At 38.9% G+C, this 18,809-nt stretch overlaps 1 protein-coding gene across 1 annotated transcript in view; it reads left to right on the top strand.

The window, feature by feature from the left end:
- Positions 1–18,809, top strand: part of mtmr7a (myotubularin related protein 7a) — a 67,489-nt gene that overhangs the window by 41,777 nt on the left and 6,903 nt on the right. Inside the window, exons 8-9 of the mRNA XM_060926954.1 lie at positions 16,783–16,892; positions 17,023–17,148. Coding sequence (XP_060782937.1) covers positions 16,783–16,892; positions 17,023–17,148 — 236 coding nt within the window. The remainder of the gene's footprint in view (positions 1–16,782; positions 16,893–17,022; positions 17,149–18,809) is intronic.

Genomic DNA, 18,809 nt, shown 5'->3' with positions numbered 1-18,809 from the left:
CATGGACAGATGTCCTGACATTTTCCTTTAGAATTTGCTGGTATAATTCAGAATTCATTATTCCATCAATGGTGGCAAGCCGTTCTGGCCCAGATGCAGCAAAACAGGCCCAAACCATGATACTACTATCACCATGTTTCACAGATGGGATAAGGTTCTTATGCTGGAATGCAGTGTTTTCCTTTCTCCAAACATAACGCTTCTCATTTAAACCAAAAAGTTCTATTTTGGTCTCATCCGTCCACAAAACATTGTTCCAATAGCCTTCTGGCTTGTCCACGTCATCTTTAGCAAACTGCAGACGAGCAGCAATGTTCTTTTTGGAGAGCAGTGGCTTTCTCCTTGCAACCCTGCCATGCACACCATTGTTGTTCAGTGTTCTCCTGATGGTGGACTCATGAACATTAACCAATGTGAGAGAGGCCTTCAGTTGCTTAGAAGTTACCCTGGGGTCCTTTGTGACCTCGCCGACTATTACACGCCTTGGTCTTGGAGTGATCTTTGTTGGTTGACCACTCCTGGGGAGGATAACACTGGTCTTGAATTTCCTCCATTTGTACACAATCTGTCTGACTGTGGATTGGTGGAGTCCAAACTCTTTGGAGATGATTTTGTAACCTTTTCCAGCCTGATGAGCATCAACAACACTTTTTCTGAGGTCTTCAGAAATCTCTTTTGTTCATGCCATAATACACTTCCACAAACATGTGTTGTGAAGATCAGACTTTGATAGATCCCTGTTCTTTAAATAAAACAGGGTGCCCACTCCCACCTGATTGTCATCCTATTGGTTGAAAACACCTGACTCTAATTTCACCTTCAAATGAACTGCTAATCCTAGAGGTTCACATACTTTTGCCACTCACAGATGTGTAATATTGGATCATTTTCCTCAGTAAATAAATGACCGAGTATAATATTTTTGTCTCATTTGTTTAACTGGGTTCTCTTTATCTACTTTTAGGACTTGTGTGAAAATCTGATGATGTTTTAGGTCATATTTATGCAGAAATATAGAAAATTCTAAAGGGTTCACAAACTTTCAAGCACCACTGTATAATATTGAATAAATGTCTAACATTGAAAAAGGAGTGTCTATTTCTGATAAATCCAGTTTGGTCATTAGATATTAACGAAGGTAGGACTGAGTCTAAACGCATAGCCAACACCTTATAGCTAATAGTTTAGCATCCACATTGATCAATGAGATGGGCCTATATGAGCTGCAAAGAAGTGGGTCCTTGTTCTTTTTTAATATTAAAGAGATAGACGTTTGCCATAGAGTAGGGGATAAGCAATTGGCAGTAAAAGACTCATTAAGCATTTCAAGTAAGAGAGGGGTCAACTGATCTGAAAATTTCTTATAAAATTCTATGGGATAGCCATCTGGGCCAGGACATTTGCCACTTTGCATAGCACAGATTGCTCTACGAATCTCCTCTAATGTGATTGGTTGTTCCAAGCCTGATGCTGAGGCTGCATCTAAGCTTGGTATGGAAAGGTTTCTGAAGAAAGAGTCGAACTCTGACAGCCCACTTTGATTCTCGGAGGTGTACAAGTGACTGTAGAAGTTTTTGAATTGATCATTTATTAATTGTGGATCAGTTGTAGTGCCTGTGTGTGTGTTTATTTTTAGAGTTTGGTGAGCTGTGGATTTTTGGCGCAGTTGATGAGCTAGCAGCTTGCTGGACTTATCACCTTGCTCGTACTGAGCATATCTACATTTAAAAGCAGATCTTCAGCAAGAGTGCTTGACAAGTTATTAAATTCAGCTTGTAATACAAGTCTCTGTTTATATGCATCTGGGGTAGGAGAAGAGGTGTAATTTTGGTCAAGTTGTGAGATCTGAGACGTTAGATCTGCCATTCTTTTTTTTTCTCTCATTCTTTTCTCATGGCTTGCATATGAGATAGTAAGACCCCTGGTGTACGCTTTAAATGTTTCCCATAGGGTAGAGGGAGAGGTGTCCTCAGTTTTATTTATCTTAATAAACACATCAATTTGAGCGGACGTGAATTTTACAAAGTCATCATCTGACAATAGCCGGATGTTAAAACGCCATGGTGAACGTGGCTTTATATGACCTTTCCAGTTAAGTTCTAATGTCACAGGGCCATGATCAGAAATAACTATGGGATTATAGGTGCAGGAGTGCACGGCGGGGAGGAGTCGATTATCTAATAAAAAATAATCTATACGTGTGAAAGTGCGGGGCATATTCGAGAAGAAAGAATAAGCTCTACTAGTTGGATTCAGAAAACACAAGACATCAGATATAGCAAACTCTTTTAGAAAGGACTTAATTAGTTTAGCTGATTTCGTTTGAGGCTTCGTATTCATAGAGGAGCGGTCTACAGAAGGATTTAGCCAGCAGTTAAAGTCACCTCCCAAAATGAGGCACTGAGACTGCATATCTTGGAAAGAAGAAAAAAAGGACTTGAAAAAATGTTCATCATCCCAATTGGGGGCATAGACATTGGCTAATATCACTGGGGTATTATAGAGTTTACCTGTTAGTATGACATATCTTCCATTTTTATCTAGTTTGGTGTGTAATAAAGTAAATGGCACAGATTTGTGTATGAGAATAGCAGTTCCCTTTGCCTTGCAGCTATAGTGTGAGTGATGCATCTGACCAACCCACTGTTTATGCAACAAAGAGCGATTGTCTGTTTTCAGGTGCGTTTCTTGTAGGAAAGCAATAGAAGTCCCTATACTTTCAAGGTAGTGAAGAACTTTGCTTCTCTTGACAGGTTAGTTCAGTCCCTTTATGTTCCAGCTAGTAAATTTGAGTGTGTGTCCACTAAATTGGGGAGTGGGGTTAGGACTGCTTTGTGAGATCATATTATATCAAGATAAAGCAGCAAATGTATGATACAGTAGACTAACAAATGAACCCTCACAGGACTGTCAGAAGCTACCTTTGTATATATCAGAAGGCCCCTACACAAACAAACAAACAAAAATCTAAAAAACAAAATGACTGGTAAAACGTGCAGACAAAGAGACAAACCACAAACAGCTGAAGCGTCATCCTGAACGTGACGCGCGCACCTACTCTCCCTAAAGGCCAACGTCCAACTCCTTAAACTAACTTAACTCACTACTCGCCCACTGGGCCAAGTGCTATAAATGTATCAAATATAAAGGTCATAAAAAGCACAATATTTTTAATTTACATTACCAATAATAAACATAAAAAAAATAAAGAATGCTCGCAGAACTAGCATTGATGAGGGCTACTCGAATGGAAGATTAGGCTAGCTGATTGACACTTGACACTTTTAGAACTTTAGAACATCAACTGTCTCTGGTAAAAGCATAGTCTACCGCAATCTTATTCTACTCTGCTGGTTCACGTACTGCGGCGTTGACAAAGGCCATTGCTGCGCCCGGATCAGTGAATTTGTGAACATCACCTGATGGCATCGTTATTTTCAGTTCAGCCGGGAAGAAAAGTCCGAATTTGATTGAAGGGTGCTCATGCAGAATCTTCTTTACCGACACGAATGCTGCACGTTTCTTTGCAACCTCCGCCGTGAAGTCAGAAAAGATGGATAGCCTGCTACCCTTGTGTGATAATGGAGAAGCCTCAGCTGCTCGTCTGAGAATCTGGTCACGGTCACGGACATGGTAGTAATGGACTCTGATGACAAATGCTCGCGGTGGCTTCCCTCTCTTCGGCTTTGGACGGAGAGAACGATGCGCCCTGTCCAGCAAGGGCTTCTCCTCCAACTCCAGCATATCCTGAATTAGTTGAGCAATGAATTCAGTAGGACGGGACCCTTCATCTCCCTCAGGTATGCCTAGTATGCGAAGATTGTGTCTTCTCTGCCTGCCCTCCATATCATTGCATTTTGTTTTTAGTGCACACACTTCTGCGGATAACTCGCTAAGTTTGATCTCCATGCTAGCGACAGTGTCGCTGTGTGTTGTGGAAAAGCACTCCAGATCGTGAATAGTGACACTGTGCTTATCCACTGTAGCCTGCAAGCCCGACAAGGAGTTTTTAAGCTCCTCTTTAACAGCTGTGATTTTGGTACGGAGATTGTCCACTTTAGAATCAATTTTGCCACATATATCTGCTTTTAAAGCCTGTAGGGCATCCGTAAATTTAGTGGCACTCAGTGTGTCTGCCTCGATGCTAGTCGCTTCAGCGTTACCTTTAGCCATGCTTTTTGGAGACTCTGGCTTTGAGCGGGTAGTGCTAGTAGTCTTCGAAGCCTCATGTCTTGTTCGAGCATCAGTCATTTTCAGGCAGGATACGATGCAAAGGTCAACTTAAACTTTTAAAAGTGTGGTATGAACGGTATTTCGCAAAATATTCATTACACTGTGTTTTATATAAAAATAAACGTTGCACTTGGCAGGAGCTCACGAAAAACATGTCTACTCCATGCGTGCACACTAGCGCCCCCAAATATAGAAAATTCTAAAGGGTTCACAAACTTTCAAGCATGTAAAGCTCCATTTTATATAACTGAGCTTTTACATTTTAGAAATTATTCGCGTTCCTTAAGAGCAGCATCAATTCATTATCTGCAAGTGCCTAGATCACACACAAAAACATATGGCGACCGTGCTTTCTCTATTGCTGGTCCAAAGTTATGGAACCAACTGCTGCTTAAGCTTAGGCAAATTGAGGATGTAAATAGTTTTAAAAGAGCTTTGAAGAATCACCTTTTTTGAATTAAGCGTATAATATATAGAAACTATTAATAATATTTTAAATCGTATATCTTCAATTCCGATTGTGTCATATGTAAGTTTGTTTTTAATAGATAGCTTAGTTTAGAAGTTGTATAGTTTTGGGGGTTTTTTTCCGTAGTTCATTTGTAAGAATTATTTTAGTAGTGTTAAGCACTTAGAACAATTAGTGATTTAGTGCTATATAAATAAACTTTATTATTATTATTATTATTATTATTATAATAAAGCGCGAGGCTGCGCGAGAGCGGGCTGTGCGAGAGCGGGCTGAGAGGCTGCGCGGGAGCGAGGCTGCGCGAGAGCGGGCTGAGAGGCTGCGCGAGAGCGGGCTGAGAGGCTGCGCGGGAGCGAGGTTGTGCGAGAGCGGGCTGAGAGGCTGCGCGAGAGCGGGCTGAGAGGCTGCGCGGGAGCGAGGCTGCGCGAGAGTGGGCTGAGAGGCTGCGCGGGAGCGGGCCGAGAGCTACCTGCGGGCTGCATAACCACAACAAACGCAATGCCCCCGAAGAGAGCTCCTACGGTCGAGGAGATTGAGGACATCAAAAAATCCCTCGACTTTCTGGGTGAGGAAATCTCTGCTGTCAGGATGCAGCAGAAGACCATCCTGGACCTGGTGGAAGAGGTCAATGTTCTGCGGCTGCAGAACACGGAGAAGGCAAAGAGGATCGCCTTTCTCGAGAACCGAGTGGAGGATCTGGAGCAATACACCCGGATAAATAACATCATTGTGACCGGACTGCAGATTAAACCCCGGTCATATGCTGGAGCAGTGGCGAGAGGAGACGGAGAGGAGCAGAACGAGGAGGATGCTAACTCTGTGGAGCAACAGGTGACAGCATTCCTGCACTCCAAAGGGATAGAGGTAAAAAAGTACAAACATCGAAGCATATCACCCTCTCCCACGGAGAAGCAACACAGACAAACCGGCTATAATAATAAGATTTGCCAACAGAAAGTATAAAATGTGACTGTTAAAGCAAGGGAGGAAACTGAAAGGCTCAGACGTTTTTCTAAATGAGCACTTAACCAAAAAAAATGCAGACATTGCAAAAAAGGTGAGACTCCTGAGGAAACGGGGGAAATCCAAAACACTTGGACACAAAACTGCAAAATATTCATAAAGCTGAAGGGATCTCTAGAAGTGGCCAAGATCCTGGTCATCCGAGATATTGGGGAACTGGACAAATTCTGAAGGAGTCAATCAAAGCAACTTACAATCATGACACAAGGACGGGACACTGGACACAAGAACTGGACACTTTCCTTTATACTGAGCATAAAACACAAGATATGGAAAATAATATTGATCCAGAAAATAATCTTTTCAGCAACATCAATATCAGCTGCCGGTATTACACTGAAAATCAATACAATGCAACGATCAGAGAAGGAAATAAGATATCAGCTGTTCATTTCAATACCAGAAGTCTGTATGCCAATTTCCATAAAATGAAGGAATATCTCAGTCAGTTCAATACTCCATTCAATATAATAGCCATATCAGAAACTTGGATTAATGATGAGATGGGAGTAGATTTTGAGCTAAACGGGTATGAACTTAATTATATCAACAGAAAGAACAAAAGCGGAGGGGGAGTGGCAATATATGTTGATAATAGTTTGGAATATAAAATTAATTAAAAAAATGACGGTAGCTGTTGATGATTGGATGGAGTGTATTACAGTAGAAATATGTTGTGAAAAAATGAAAAATATAACGGTGAGCTGTATATACAGATCTCCTGGATCAAGCATAGAAGTTTTTATAGATTGGATGGAAAGTATGTTCATAAAATCAACACAGAAGGTCATGTACATCTGTGGTGATTTTAACATCGACCTCTTAAATCATAAGAAACATAAAATGACAGAAGAGTTCATTAACTCAATGTTCAGTACGGGACTGTATCCAACTATTACCAGACCAAGCAGGATCACTTCTCACAGCACCACTTTAATAGATAATATATTTACTAATATCCTGGAAAATAATGCAGAGAGTGGACTACTATTAACAGACATCAGTGACCACCTACCTATTTTTAATGTATATTACTGTAATTATAGCAAGAAAAAGGATACTAAAAATTATAAATATATAAGAGTGAAAACTGAAGAAACCATGATTGCACTAAAAAATGACTTAATGATACAGGACTGGAATGTAGTTTATAAAGAAAAGCATGTTGATAAAGCATATGAGGAATTTTTAATAATATTAAATGAACTATATAATAAAAATTGTCCTATAAAGAAATACAGCAATATACATAAATATACAAATAATCCGTGGGTCACCAAGGGGCTACAAAATGCCTGCAAAAAGAAAAATATATTATACAGACAATTCTTAAAGCATCGAACTATAGAGGCAGAGGAAAAATATTAAAAATATATAAATAAATTAACTAATATTATGAGGATATGTAAGAAAGACTATTATAATAAATTAGTGGAGAAAAATAAAAGCAACATTAAAGGGATATGGACTGTACTAAATGGCATTGTGAGAAATGGATCCAAAACTACAAATTACCTGGAGTACTACACTGAAAATGACAAGAGCATAAATAATATGGAGGATGTGGTGAATGTGTGGTTGGTAGAAGAGAGCAACTGGACTTGCTTGAAGATTATTGAAAACGTTTCACCTCTCATCCGAAAGGCTTCCTCAGTTCTGTCTGACTAATAGGGAGTATCAAGTATTTATCCTCTCATGGATCATCATAGAATCCGAATCAGAATGCTGATGGCTGCATTGTAGGTGGCTGATAAAAGATGTCTTAGACCCCCACCTCTGTTCAGTGATGGTCGTTCCAGGTTGACAAAAATGAACGATCCTCTCTGGCTAAGATGTCTGCCAGTTTTCTGGAAGTCCTCTCATACTCCCGCACCAGTCGAAGGGATCTCATCCCAAAGTGCGTAGAAACATGTCTTCTACCAGCCACAGATTACTATGTACCTGGATGACTGACAGGGATCCCAGCAGTAATTGAAAAAAAATAGAGGAATGTAAGAAACTATCAGCAGGGGTCAAGGGGGCTGCAAGCCCCCTGAAGCTGTTGAGATTTTAACATTTAAAGATGCTATAGAACACATTTTTTACATAGATTTAACATAGAAAAGCAACAGAATTTAACAATAATGTGTATCTATTTGATGCCATATTTTGTAATCAATGACATAAGTGGCAAAAAAAAAATGTTATTTATAAAAATTAGATGAAAATGTAGCTTTGAAGAATATACTTCTTCTAACCTGGACACTGTTCCGCTATCTCTTTTATGGACGATATCTTTTTTCCACGACATATTGAATGAAGTTCAACGCATGAGAAACAAAAGCACGAACGGAGTTAAAACACATTTTCTAGCAAAAGGGCGCAGCCATATTGTTTTCTCGTTCTATCGCGTACAGTCTTGCGGTATTTACATCAATTTAACTTCCGAGTGTTCCCGAATGTCAACGAGAACAAACGAAGCTGACAAAAACAACGCTAAACAAGCAAACCAAATCAGAACGTATTCTGCTGGTCATTTTACTTAAACATATTTTTAACGGATATACAAGAGATTTAAAAAAAAAAAAAAACACCACCACTTTGGCTAGAAAAATAGTGGAATTCCGCTAAATAGCGGACGTCTGGGATCCCTGTGACTGAGAATCTTCACAGACATGTTTCTACGCACTTTGGGATGAGATCCCTTTGACTGGTGCGGGAGTATGAGAGGACTTCCAGAAAACTGGCAGACATCTTAGCCAGAGAGGATCGTTCATTTTTGTCAACCTGGAACGACCATCACTGAACAGAGGTGGGGGTCTAAGACATCTTTTATCAGCCACCTACAATGCAGCCATCAGCATTCTGATTCGGATTCTATGATGATCCATGAGAGGATAAATACTTGATACTCCCTATTAGTCAGACAGAACTGAGGAAGCCTTTCGGATGAGAGGTGAAACGTTTTCAAGAATCTTCAAGCAAGTCCAGTTGCGCTCTTCTACCAACCACAGATTACTATGTACCTGGATGACTGAGAATCTTCAGAGACGTGGTGAATGGTTTTAACCAATTCTTTGTAAATGTGGGACCAGATTTAGCAGCAAAAATAAAGGAACCCGAGACAACACAATGTGGGGACATAGAAGATATGGGGGACAGAAATCCAAGTACAATTAACTGCAACTGATGATGAAGAAATTATGCAAATTATAAGAAAATGTAAAAACAAAACCTCTGCAGACTGGAATGATATAGACATGTCAACAGTAAAGACAGTTATTGAGGGAATTGTGAAACCACTCACCCACATCTGCAATTTATCTTTTCAATCAGGTAGTACATTTCCAGACAAAATGAAAATTGCAAAAGTGATACCATTGTTTAAAACCGGAGATAGACACCATTTCACAAACTACATGCCTGTTTCTTTACTCCCCCAATTCTCCAAAATACTCGAAAAACTTTTTTCAGATAGACTGGACAAATTCATTGAAAAACGCAACCTCCTTACAGACAGTCAATATGGATTCAGAACGGACAGATCAACGTCGATGGCATTAATGGAACTAATAGAGGAAATCACAAACTGTACAGACAATAAAAAAATAGCAATTGGAGTATTTGTGGACCTAAAAAAAGCATTTGATACCATTGATCACAGTATATTATTAAGTAAACTAGAAAAGTGTGGTGTTAGGGGAGTTGGGTGGAGCTGGCTGTCGAGCTGTCTAAGAAACAGGCAACAGTTTGTGCAGATAGGTGACCATAAATCTGATTTCATGAACATTACATGCGGGGTACCACAGGGGTCAATATTAGGTCCGAAATTATTCATATTATATATCAGTGACATATGTAGAGTTTCGCAAGTACTGAAATTTGTTTTGTTTGCAGACGACACCAATATTTTTTGTTCCGGTGAGAATTTGCAGCAGACTTTGGAGACAATCACAACTGAAATAAATAAACTAAAACTATGGTTTGACAAAAATAAATTATAATTAAATCTAAGCAAAACAAAGATCATGTTGTTTGGGAGACACAAAATAGATTGTAATGTAGAATTGATCATTGACAATACTAAGATAGAAATGGTACAGGAAATTAAATTTCTTGGTGTGATTTTGGATCATAAAGTCTGCTGGAAACCTCATGTAGGATACATACGAGCAAAACTGGCAAAGTGCTCAGCAATTCTGTGGAAAACAAAACATATTCTTGATTGCAAATCTTTGCGTACTCTATATTACTCGTTATTTTTGCCATATCTGACTTACTGTGTCGAAGTCTGGGGAAACACCTACAAAACCACTCTGGAGCCGATATGTACAATACAGAAAAGAGCAATAAGGACAATAAACAGAACAGGATACAGAGATCACACAAACTCACTATTCATAAAATCACACATGTTGAAATTTATGGATCTGGTCAAATTCAGAACAGCACAAATAATGTACAAAACAAGAAATAATCTATTGCCAAAAAATATACAAGGAATGTTTAGTGAAAGAGAGGGGGGATATAATCTAAGGGGAGACCTAAATTTTAAAAAACCAAAGGTTCGAACAAATATGAAAAGCATGTGCGTATCGAGCTGTGGGGTGACTTTATGGAACAGACTGGAGACAGAAATAAAAAGTGCAAATATAAATCTGTTTAAAAAAAGATACAAAAAATATTTTTAAACAAGTACATGGAAGAGGAAGTATGTTAATGGAGGATGATGAGGGATAAATCTATAAATAGAATAGGGTTGATTGTTATATTAGAACTAACTTAGTATATGGTATATATGTATATATTTATTTATGGGGATAGTTTATATATTTATATTTACAGGGATAGGTATGTAGTAGATATTTATTTTTGTAATTATATATTTATATAGATATTTATGAAGTGTGTGTATATATGGTATATAGTGTATATATATATTTTTGTAGTTATATATTTATATAGAGGGCAGCAAGGTGGTGTAGTGGTTAGCGCTGTCGCCTCACAGCAAGAAGGTCCGGGTTCGAGCCCCGTGGCCGGCGAGGGCCTTTCTGTGCATGTTCTCCCCGTGTCTGCGTGGGTTTCCTCCGGGTGCTCCGGTTTCCCCCACAGTCCAAAGACATGCAGGTTAGGTTAACTGGTGACTCTAAATTGACCGTAGGTGTGAGTGTGAATGGTTGTCTGTGTCTATGTGTCAGCCCTGTGATGACCTGGCGACTTGTCCAGGGTGTACCCCGCCTTTCGCCCGTAGTCAGCTGGGATAGGCTCCAGCTTGCCTGCGACCCTGTAGAACAGGATAAAGCGGCTAGAGATGAGATGAGATGAGATGAGAAGAGATATTTATATAGATATTTATGAAGTGTATATATGGTATGTAGTATATATTTATTTTTGTAATTATATATTTATATAGATATTCATGAAGTGTATATATGGTATATATTTTTATAGGTCTATTAATGTAGTTAGGATTTCGGGGTAGTTAAAAAGTGGTGGGAAATTAAAAAAGCATTGTACTTCTTCCCACTCCTTTTTCAAACAATGTGCGGTGTTTTGTAATGTCTTAGCTCTTTGTTATTTTATTTTTTTTTAATTTCTCGATTTCTTCCTTTTGTATGTACAAATAGTTACATACATTTTTTTATACATGTTCGAAATAAATAAATTAATTCTTCTTCTTCTTATTATTATTATTATTACCACTGTACATGTAGCATTAAAACATATTAAATTATATCAGGGCAACTATCGGTGTCTACATGAACACACATTGTTGTTGACCTGTTAAATAAACTTGGGGCAAAATGATCACCACTGTAAATATTTATTAAACCACTCAAACATTTGAGCTTGCCTGGGATACTAATTATATATACCCTACGCTGTAAAGTCAACATCACGAGGCTACACGGAGCAGTTTTTGTGTATCAACACACAACCCCAATTCCAAAAAAGTTGGGACGCTGTGTAAACTGTAAATAAAAACACAGTGTAATAATTTGTAAATCATAGAAACCCTGTATTTCATTGAAAATAGTACACAGACAACATAAGTGTTGAAACTAAGATTATTTTTTTTTAAATATATGCTCATTTTGAATTTGATGTCAGCAACATGTTTCAAAAAAGTTGGCACAGGGGCATGTTTACCACTGTGTTGCATCACCTCTACTTTTAACAACACTCTCTGTAAACATCTGGGAACTGAGGAGAGCAATTGCTGTAGTTTTGAAAAAGAAACGTCCCATTCTTGCCTGATATACAATTTCAGTTGCTCAACAGTTCGAGGTCTCCTTTGTTTTGCTTCATAATGCACCAAATGTTTTAAATGGAAGACAGGTCTGGACTGCAGGCAGGCCAGTTTAGCACCCAGACTCTTTTAGTATGGAGCCATGCAGTTTTAATAAGTGGTTCAGCATTGTCTTACTGAAAGAAGGAAGGCCTTCCCTGAAAAAGATTTTGTCTGGATGGCAGCATATTGCTCTGAAACATGTATATATCATTCAGCATTAATGATGCCTTCCCAGATGTAAAAGCTACCCATGTCATGTGCACTAATGCACCCTCATACCATCACAGATGCTGGCTTTTGAACTGTGCGCTGATAACAAGCCGGATGGTCCCTCTCCTCTTTAGGCTGGAGGACGTGGTGTCCATGATTTCTAAAAAGAATTTACTTCGATTCGTCAGACCTCGGGACAATTTTCCACTTCGCTTCAGTCCATTGTAAAAGAGCTCTGGCCGAGAGAAGGTGGCGGTGTTTCTAGATATTATTTATATCTGGTTTTAATGTGCATTTGTGGATGCTTTAATGAACTGTTTTCACAGACAATGGTTTTCTGAAGTGTTCCTGAGCCCATACAGTGATTTCCACTACAGACACGTGTCTGCTTTTAATGCAGTGTCACCTGAGGGCCTGAAGATCACAGGCATCCAATGTCAGTTTTCAGCCTTGTCTCTTGCATACAGAGATTTCTCCAGATTCTCTGAACCTTTTAATGATATTATGTACCACAGATGATGTGACCCCCAAATTCTCTGCAATTTTACATTGAGGAACGTTATTCTTAAATTGTTGCACTGTTTGCCAACGGAGTCTTTCACAGAGCGGTGAACCCCTCCCCATCTTTACTTCTGAGACACTCCGCCTCTCTGGGATGCTCTTTTTATACCCAATCATGTTACTGACCTATTGCCAATTAACCAAAGTATATTTTTTAGCATTATACAACTTTTTCAGTCTTTTGTTGCCCCTGTCCCAACTTTTCTGAAATGTGTTGCTGACATCAAATTCAAAATGAGCATATATTTTTCAAAAAATGTTCTGTTTCAACATTTGATATGTTGTCTTTTGTATTTTTTGAATGAAATATAGTGTTTCCATGATCTGCAAATGATCACATTCTGTTTTTATTTACAGTTTACACAGCGTCCCAACTTTTTTGGAATTGGGGTTGTAATTCGATAGATTACATTGTTGATGCATTCAATATGTACACCCACGGTCAATAACTTATCATCTGTTTTCATCTTGAAAAATCCTACGGTAGTGGATTGTTTTTTTGAAGTCATCCTCCAACCAGTTCTGAATGTTCTTCTTCTGTTGGCGGTTACCAAAATTTTGTAAGTGCACTGCGTAGTTCCGATCTGTTTCAGTCAGTTGTTTTCTATTAATCTCTTACTTTTTTTTGAGAGTGAAAATACCCGGGGCTAGGCTCAAATAGGGCCTAACTACACCACTGCATCCATCCAGCCATTACTGTATCTATACCGCTTATCCTTCAGGGTCGCAGGGGAAGCTGGAGCCAATCCCAGCTGACTTTAGGTGAGAGGCGGGGTACACCCTGGGGAGGTCGCCAGTCTATTGCAGGGCTAACACAGAGACAAAGAATCTCTGAGTGAAGAAGAATAAATGAATTCATATTTGCACATGTCTATTAATAAAAGGTATGGGGTTTTGAAATAAGAGCAAAATTGTTTCATGAGTGTTCATTGTTTGACTCCCTTGGGCTGGTATGTCTAGCAGCTTGCCATGTAAGAGAATGGTGTGAAGCTGCTACATACAGTGGATATAAAAAGTGTACACACCCCATTAAAATGATAGGTTTTTCCGATGTAAAAAAATGAGACCACAATAAATAATTTCAAAACTTTTCCCACCTTTAATGTGACCTATAACCTGTACAATTCAATTGAAAAACAAACAAATCTGTTAGGGGGGAAAACATAAAAAACGTACAATAAGCTGGTTGCATAAGTGTGTACACCCTTAAACTAATACTTTGTTGAAGCACCTTTTGATTTAATTACAACGTTCAGTCTTTTTGGGTTCACACCTACCATCAATTAAAATGACTCTGATTATAAATAAAGTTCAGACATTTACTCAGTTGCATCCTCCAGCAAAAGCCAGGGTTCACAGAGAGCTTACAAAGCATCAAAGGGATCTCATTGTTGAAAGGTATCAGTGAGGAGAAGGGTACAAAATAATTTCCACGGCATTAGATATACCATGGAGCACAGTGAAGACAGTCATCAAGACATGGAGAAAATATGGGACAACAGTGACATTACCGAGAACTTGATGTCCCTCCAAAATTGATGAAAAGACAAGACAAAAACTGGTCAGGGAGGCTGCCAAGAGGCCTACAGCAACACTGAAGGAGCTGCAGGAATTTCTGGCAAGTACTGATTGTTTACTGCATGTGACAACAATCTCCCATATTCTCCATATGTCTGGACTATGAGGTAGGGTCGCAAGACGGAAGCCTTTTCTTACAAAGAAAAACATCCAGGCCCAGCTAAATTTTGCAAAAAAAAAATACATCAACTCTCCCAAAAGCATGTGGGAAAATGTGTTATGGTCTGATGAAACCAAGGTTGAACTTTTTGGCCACAATTCCAAAAGGTATGTTTGGCGCAAAAACAACACTGCACATCACCAAAAGAACACCATACCCACGGTGAAGCATGGTGGTGGCAGCATCATGTTTTGGGGTTGTTTTTCTTCAGCTGGAACAGGGGCTTTAGTTAAGATGGAGGGAATTATGAACAGTTCTAAATCCCAGTCAATTTTGGCCCAGAACCTTCAGGTGTCTGCTAGAAAGCTGAAAATGAAGGGGAATTTCATCGTTCAGCACGACAATGACTCCAAGCGTACATCAAAATCAACAAAAGAATGGCTTCACCAGAAGAAAATTAAAGTTTTGGGATGGCCCAGCCAGAGCCCAGACCTAAATCCAATTGAAAATCTGTGAGGTAACCTGAAGACGGCTTTGCACAAGAGATGCCCTCGCAGTCTGACAGATTTGGAGCGCTTTTGCAAGGAAGAGTGGGCAAATATTGCCAAGTCTAGATGTGGCAGGCTGATAGACTCTGACCCAAAAAGACTGAATGCTGAAATTAAATCAAAAGGTGCTTCAACAAAGTATTAGTTTAAGGGTGTGCACACTTATGCAACCAGCTGATTGTACATCTTTTATTTTTTATGTTTTTCCCCTTAACAGATTTGTTTGTTTATCAATTGAATTGTACAGGTTATAGGTCACATTAAAGGTGGGAAAAGTTTTGAAATTATTTATCGTGGTCTCATTTTTTTTTTACATCAGAAAAACCTATCACTTTAACGGGGTGTGTACACTTTTTATATGCTCTGTACATCTGCTATACATATCCTTTGATTATTTTTGAATATTGCGTGTAGTGAGACAGGAACACTAGTGCACTGGACCACCAAGTTGTCTTATTCACTCTAGTAAAGACACTCAGCATTGAGATTACTTAGACTGTACTGTAGGAGGGTTTTCATGGTAACGCTAGAGGGAATTTATTAAGGAATGCTTAAATCCATCTGGCTTTCATTGCTTGACTATTTTTGTTTAAGTTGACGATTGGGGACCCTTTACCCTCCTTTGAGGGGCGTGAGAATGATTTGATTCACTCTTGTAAAAATAATAGTAGTCTGAGCTTTGATTTTACCCTAGAAACATTAGGGAGTCCAGAGGATGTATACCAGAGAGTAACTGTCCAACTGAGACAGCATGGCAGTTTTAGGTCTGATTACATTAAAGCCAGTTGGAGCCTTTCACTCTCTAATTCTTCCCAGAATAACAGTTTTCCTAGATCACCAGTCTAAGGTTTAAGACCTGACTGAACCTGTTCACCTGTGAATCTGAAGTTGAAGCACTCATTTCAAGCGAAGCCACCAGCTTTCCGGAGAATATTTAATGCTTGTTTTAGATTAAAGTATTATATGTACTGTGTGTTGACTGAGTCATTGGTCATTAATGAAACCAGGCTCTTGTACCTTCTCCCAAAGGACGGGTTTATCAGTGTGCCTTTGAATGTTATGTTGTGTTCATGTTAATCATAAGTTAATGACGATGGAGGGTAATTTCAGTACAGAGAGATGTTTTAATTCTTTACATGTTCTGAGAGGCTAAATGGTGCCTTGTTTTAATAAATAAAACGGTTATATTTCTTATAGTTCTCCTTGGGCGGCACGGTGGCATAGTGGTTAGCACTGTTGCTTCACAGCAAGACGGTTCTGGGTTCGAACCTCATGGCCGACGGGGACTTTTCTGTGTGGAGTTTGCATGTTCTCACCGTGTCTCCATGGGTTTACTCTGGTTTCCCCCAGATTAGGTAAAATACAAAGCCACTGGGGTTGTACAAGACAGTGCATGCTTAGTGCCGGTCCCAAGCCCACATAGATTGGGGAGGGTTGAGTCAGGAAGGGCATCCGGTATAAAACCTATGCCAAATTTGAAGGCCCAATGTGAGATTAGCGTGAGGTTATTAACCTTCTGAAAAGAAAGTCATTTATTATTTTAAATATAAAGAAACAAATGCTGCAGCACATTGCATTAGAAGTGCTTATTTTTCAATATCTAAACTAACATACCATATGCCATATTTGAAGTAGTAATTTTTCATGTATTCTAAACAAAATATTTAACATACAATGTTTTATCAAGAGACCTCTGAACAACTGCTATTCATTTTCCTATACTGTATGCTGTCGGTTTATATTTATTATTTCCCATGGGTAAGTTTAATAACAGTGTCTCATTCCACAGTGTCTGATCTTTGTTCCTCGTCCATGGGGGAATTCCTTTTGGGCCTGGAAAATTCAGACTGGCTAAAACACATCAGATCAATATTGTCAGCTGGAATCTTTGTTGCCAGGGTAAGACAGGACTGATTTTAGCAAAACACACTCGTCTGCAGTACTCCAGAATCTCCTGTGCTGATTGATTGTGTGTGTGTGTGTGTGTGTGTGTGTGTGTGTGTGTGTGTGTGTGTGTGTGTGTGTGCAGGCTGTGGCAGAGGAAGGCATCAGCGTCTTGATCCACTGCTCTGATGGTTGGGATCGGACAGCTCAAGTGTGCTCTGTAGCCAGTGTGCTTCTTGACCCTTACTACAGGACTCTGAAGGGATTCATGGTAAAATATAGTGTTTATGTACAGTACTGTGCAAAAGTATTAGGTACGCAATTTTTTTCACATAAACTGTTATAGATTTCTGTTTTATGACTTCTATATTATTGAGTCAGTACAAAAACACTAGAGTTCCAAACGTTTGTTTTCCAGCACAAAATTCATCCTTGCCGACTTTTCAAAATTCTCACGGGGGAGAAAAGTGCGTGAACGACATTTTCAGTTGGACAAGGGTATGATGCGTGGTTGAAACGATAAAAACAGTAGATCCTAATTAATTGCAAACCATTTGAAATTTATACAATTAAAGAGTTTTTGAATTGTTGATATTGTTCTATCAATTACTGTAGGTTATGGGATTCATGTATCAGGCATGAGAGAGCTCAGAGTGAAAAATCTGAAATAATACTCGTCTTGAATTTTAATATAATAACAATGAAAGGGAAGTCTTAAATCAGATTTTTAGCTGAAAAATCTCATGCCTGAATATCGTATACATACAGAGACCCACAGAAAATAACACAAGTGATGCTTTAGAAGAATGCTTATAATTTCTTAAAATAGTCACAGTGAATGAAAGTATTACTGGATTGCATCAAATGTGTTTTCCTTCTGTAAGCTCATGTAAAAATACAGAGAACTATAATATCATATATAAATTAAATAAAATTTTAATAAGATTTAACCAAAATAGTAACAACTCAATTAAATAAATACTGCACTGTCTTAGTACTACTAAAATGCATCTCTCTCACTAAACATCTCGTTATCTCTAGCTGCTTTGTCCTGTTCTACAGGGTTGCAGGCAAGCTGGAGTCTATCCCAGCTGACTACGGGCGAAAGGCAGGGTACACCCTGGACAAGTCGCCAGGTCATCACAGGGCTGACACATAGACACAGACAACCATTCACACTCACATTCACACCTACGGTCAATTTAGAGTCACCAGTTAACCTAACCTGCATGTCTTTGGACTGTGGGGGAAACCGGAGCACCCGGAGGAAACCCACGTGGACAAACTCCGCACAGAAAGGCCCTCGCCGGCCACGGGGCTCGAACCCGGACCTTCTTGCTGTGAGGCAACAGTGCTAACCACTACACCACCATGCCGCCCCTCTCACTAAACATTTCCAACAGAATTTTTAAAAAGCACTAGAAATACTATCAAAATGCATCAAAGGAATTTGCTCATTTGCAAACTTTGACTGAAAGTTTTCAAACAAAATTTAAAATGGCACTATAAATACTACCATACTATCAAAACATACTCCACAAAGAAATTCACTCAAATGCGAAATTTTAGTCCTACCAAAATACACTCACTAGTAATCTTTCACTTAAAACCTCAAAACTCTGTCAAAATCAGTCACTTTCCAGATAATTCACTTGTAAACTTTCACTTAAAACTTTCAAACATAAATTCAAAATAGCACTAAGACACGACCACACTATTCAAATACACTCATCAAACAAATTCTCTGTCATGCAAAATTTCACTAAACACTTTAGAAGTTGTACAGTTTGTTTCTGAAATGGTATGGAAGACTAGTTTAATTTCACACTCAAATCTCCATTATATTCTGATTTAAGGTATCTTTACCTTAAAATGTGTAACTGGCTGGTCGAACATTTGCTTATCCATGGAAATTCATTCTCCCATGCAACC

Source organism: Neoarius graeffei, chromosome 8 (genome assembly GCF_027579695.1).
Source record: "Neoarius graeffei isolate fNeoGra1 chromosome 8, fNeoGra1.pri, whole genome shotgun sequence".
NCBI classification, from domain to species: domain Eukaryota; kingdom Metazoa; phylum Chordata; class Actinopteri; order Siluriformes; family Ariidae; genus Neoarius; species Neoarius graeffei.
Note: the sequence above shows the minus strand (reverse complement) of the source record. Positions and strands in the feature narration are given on the sequence as shown.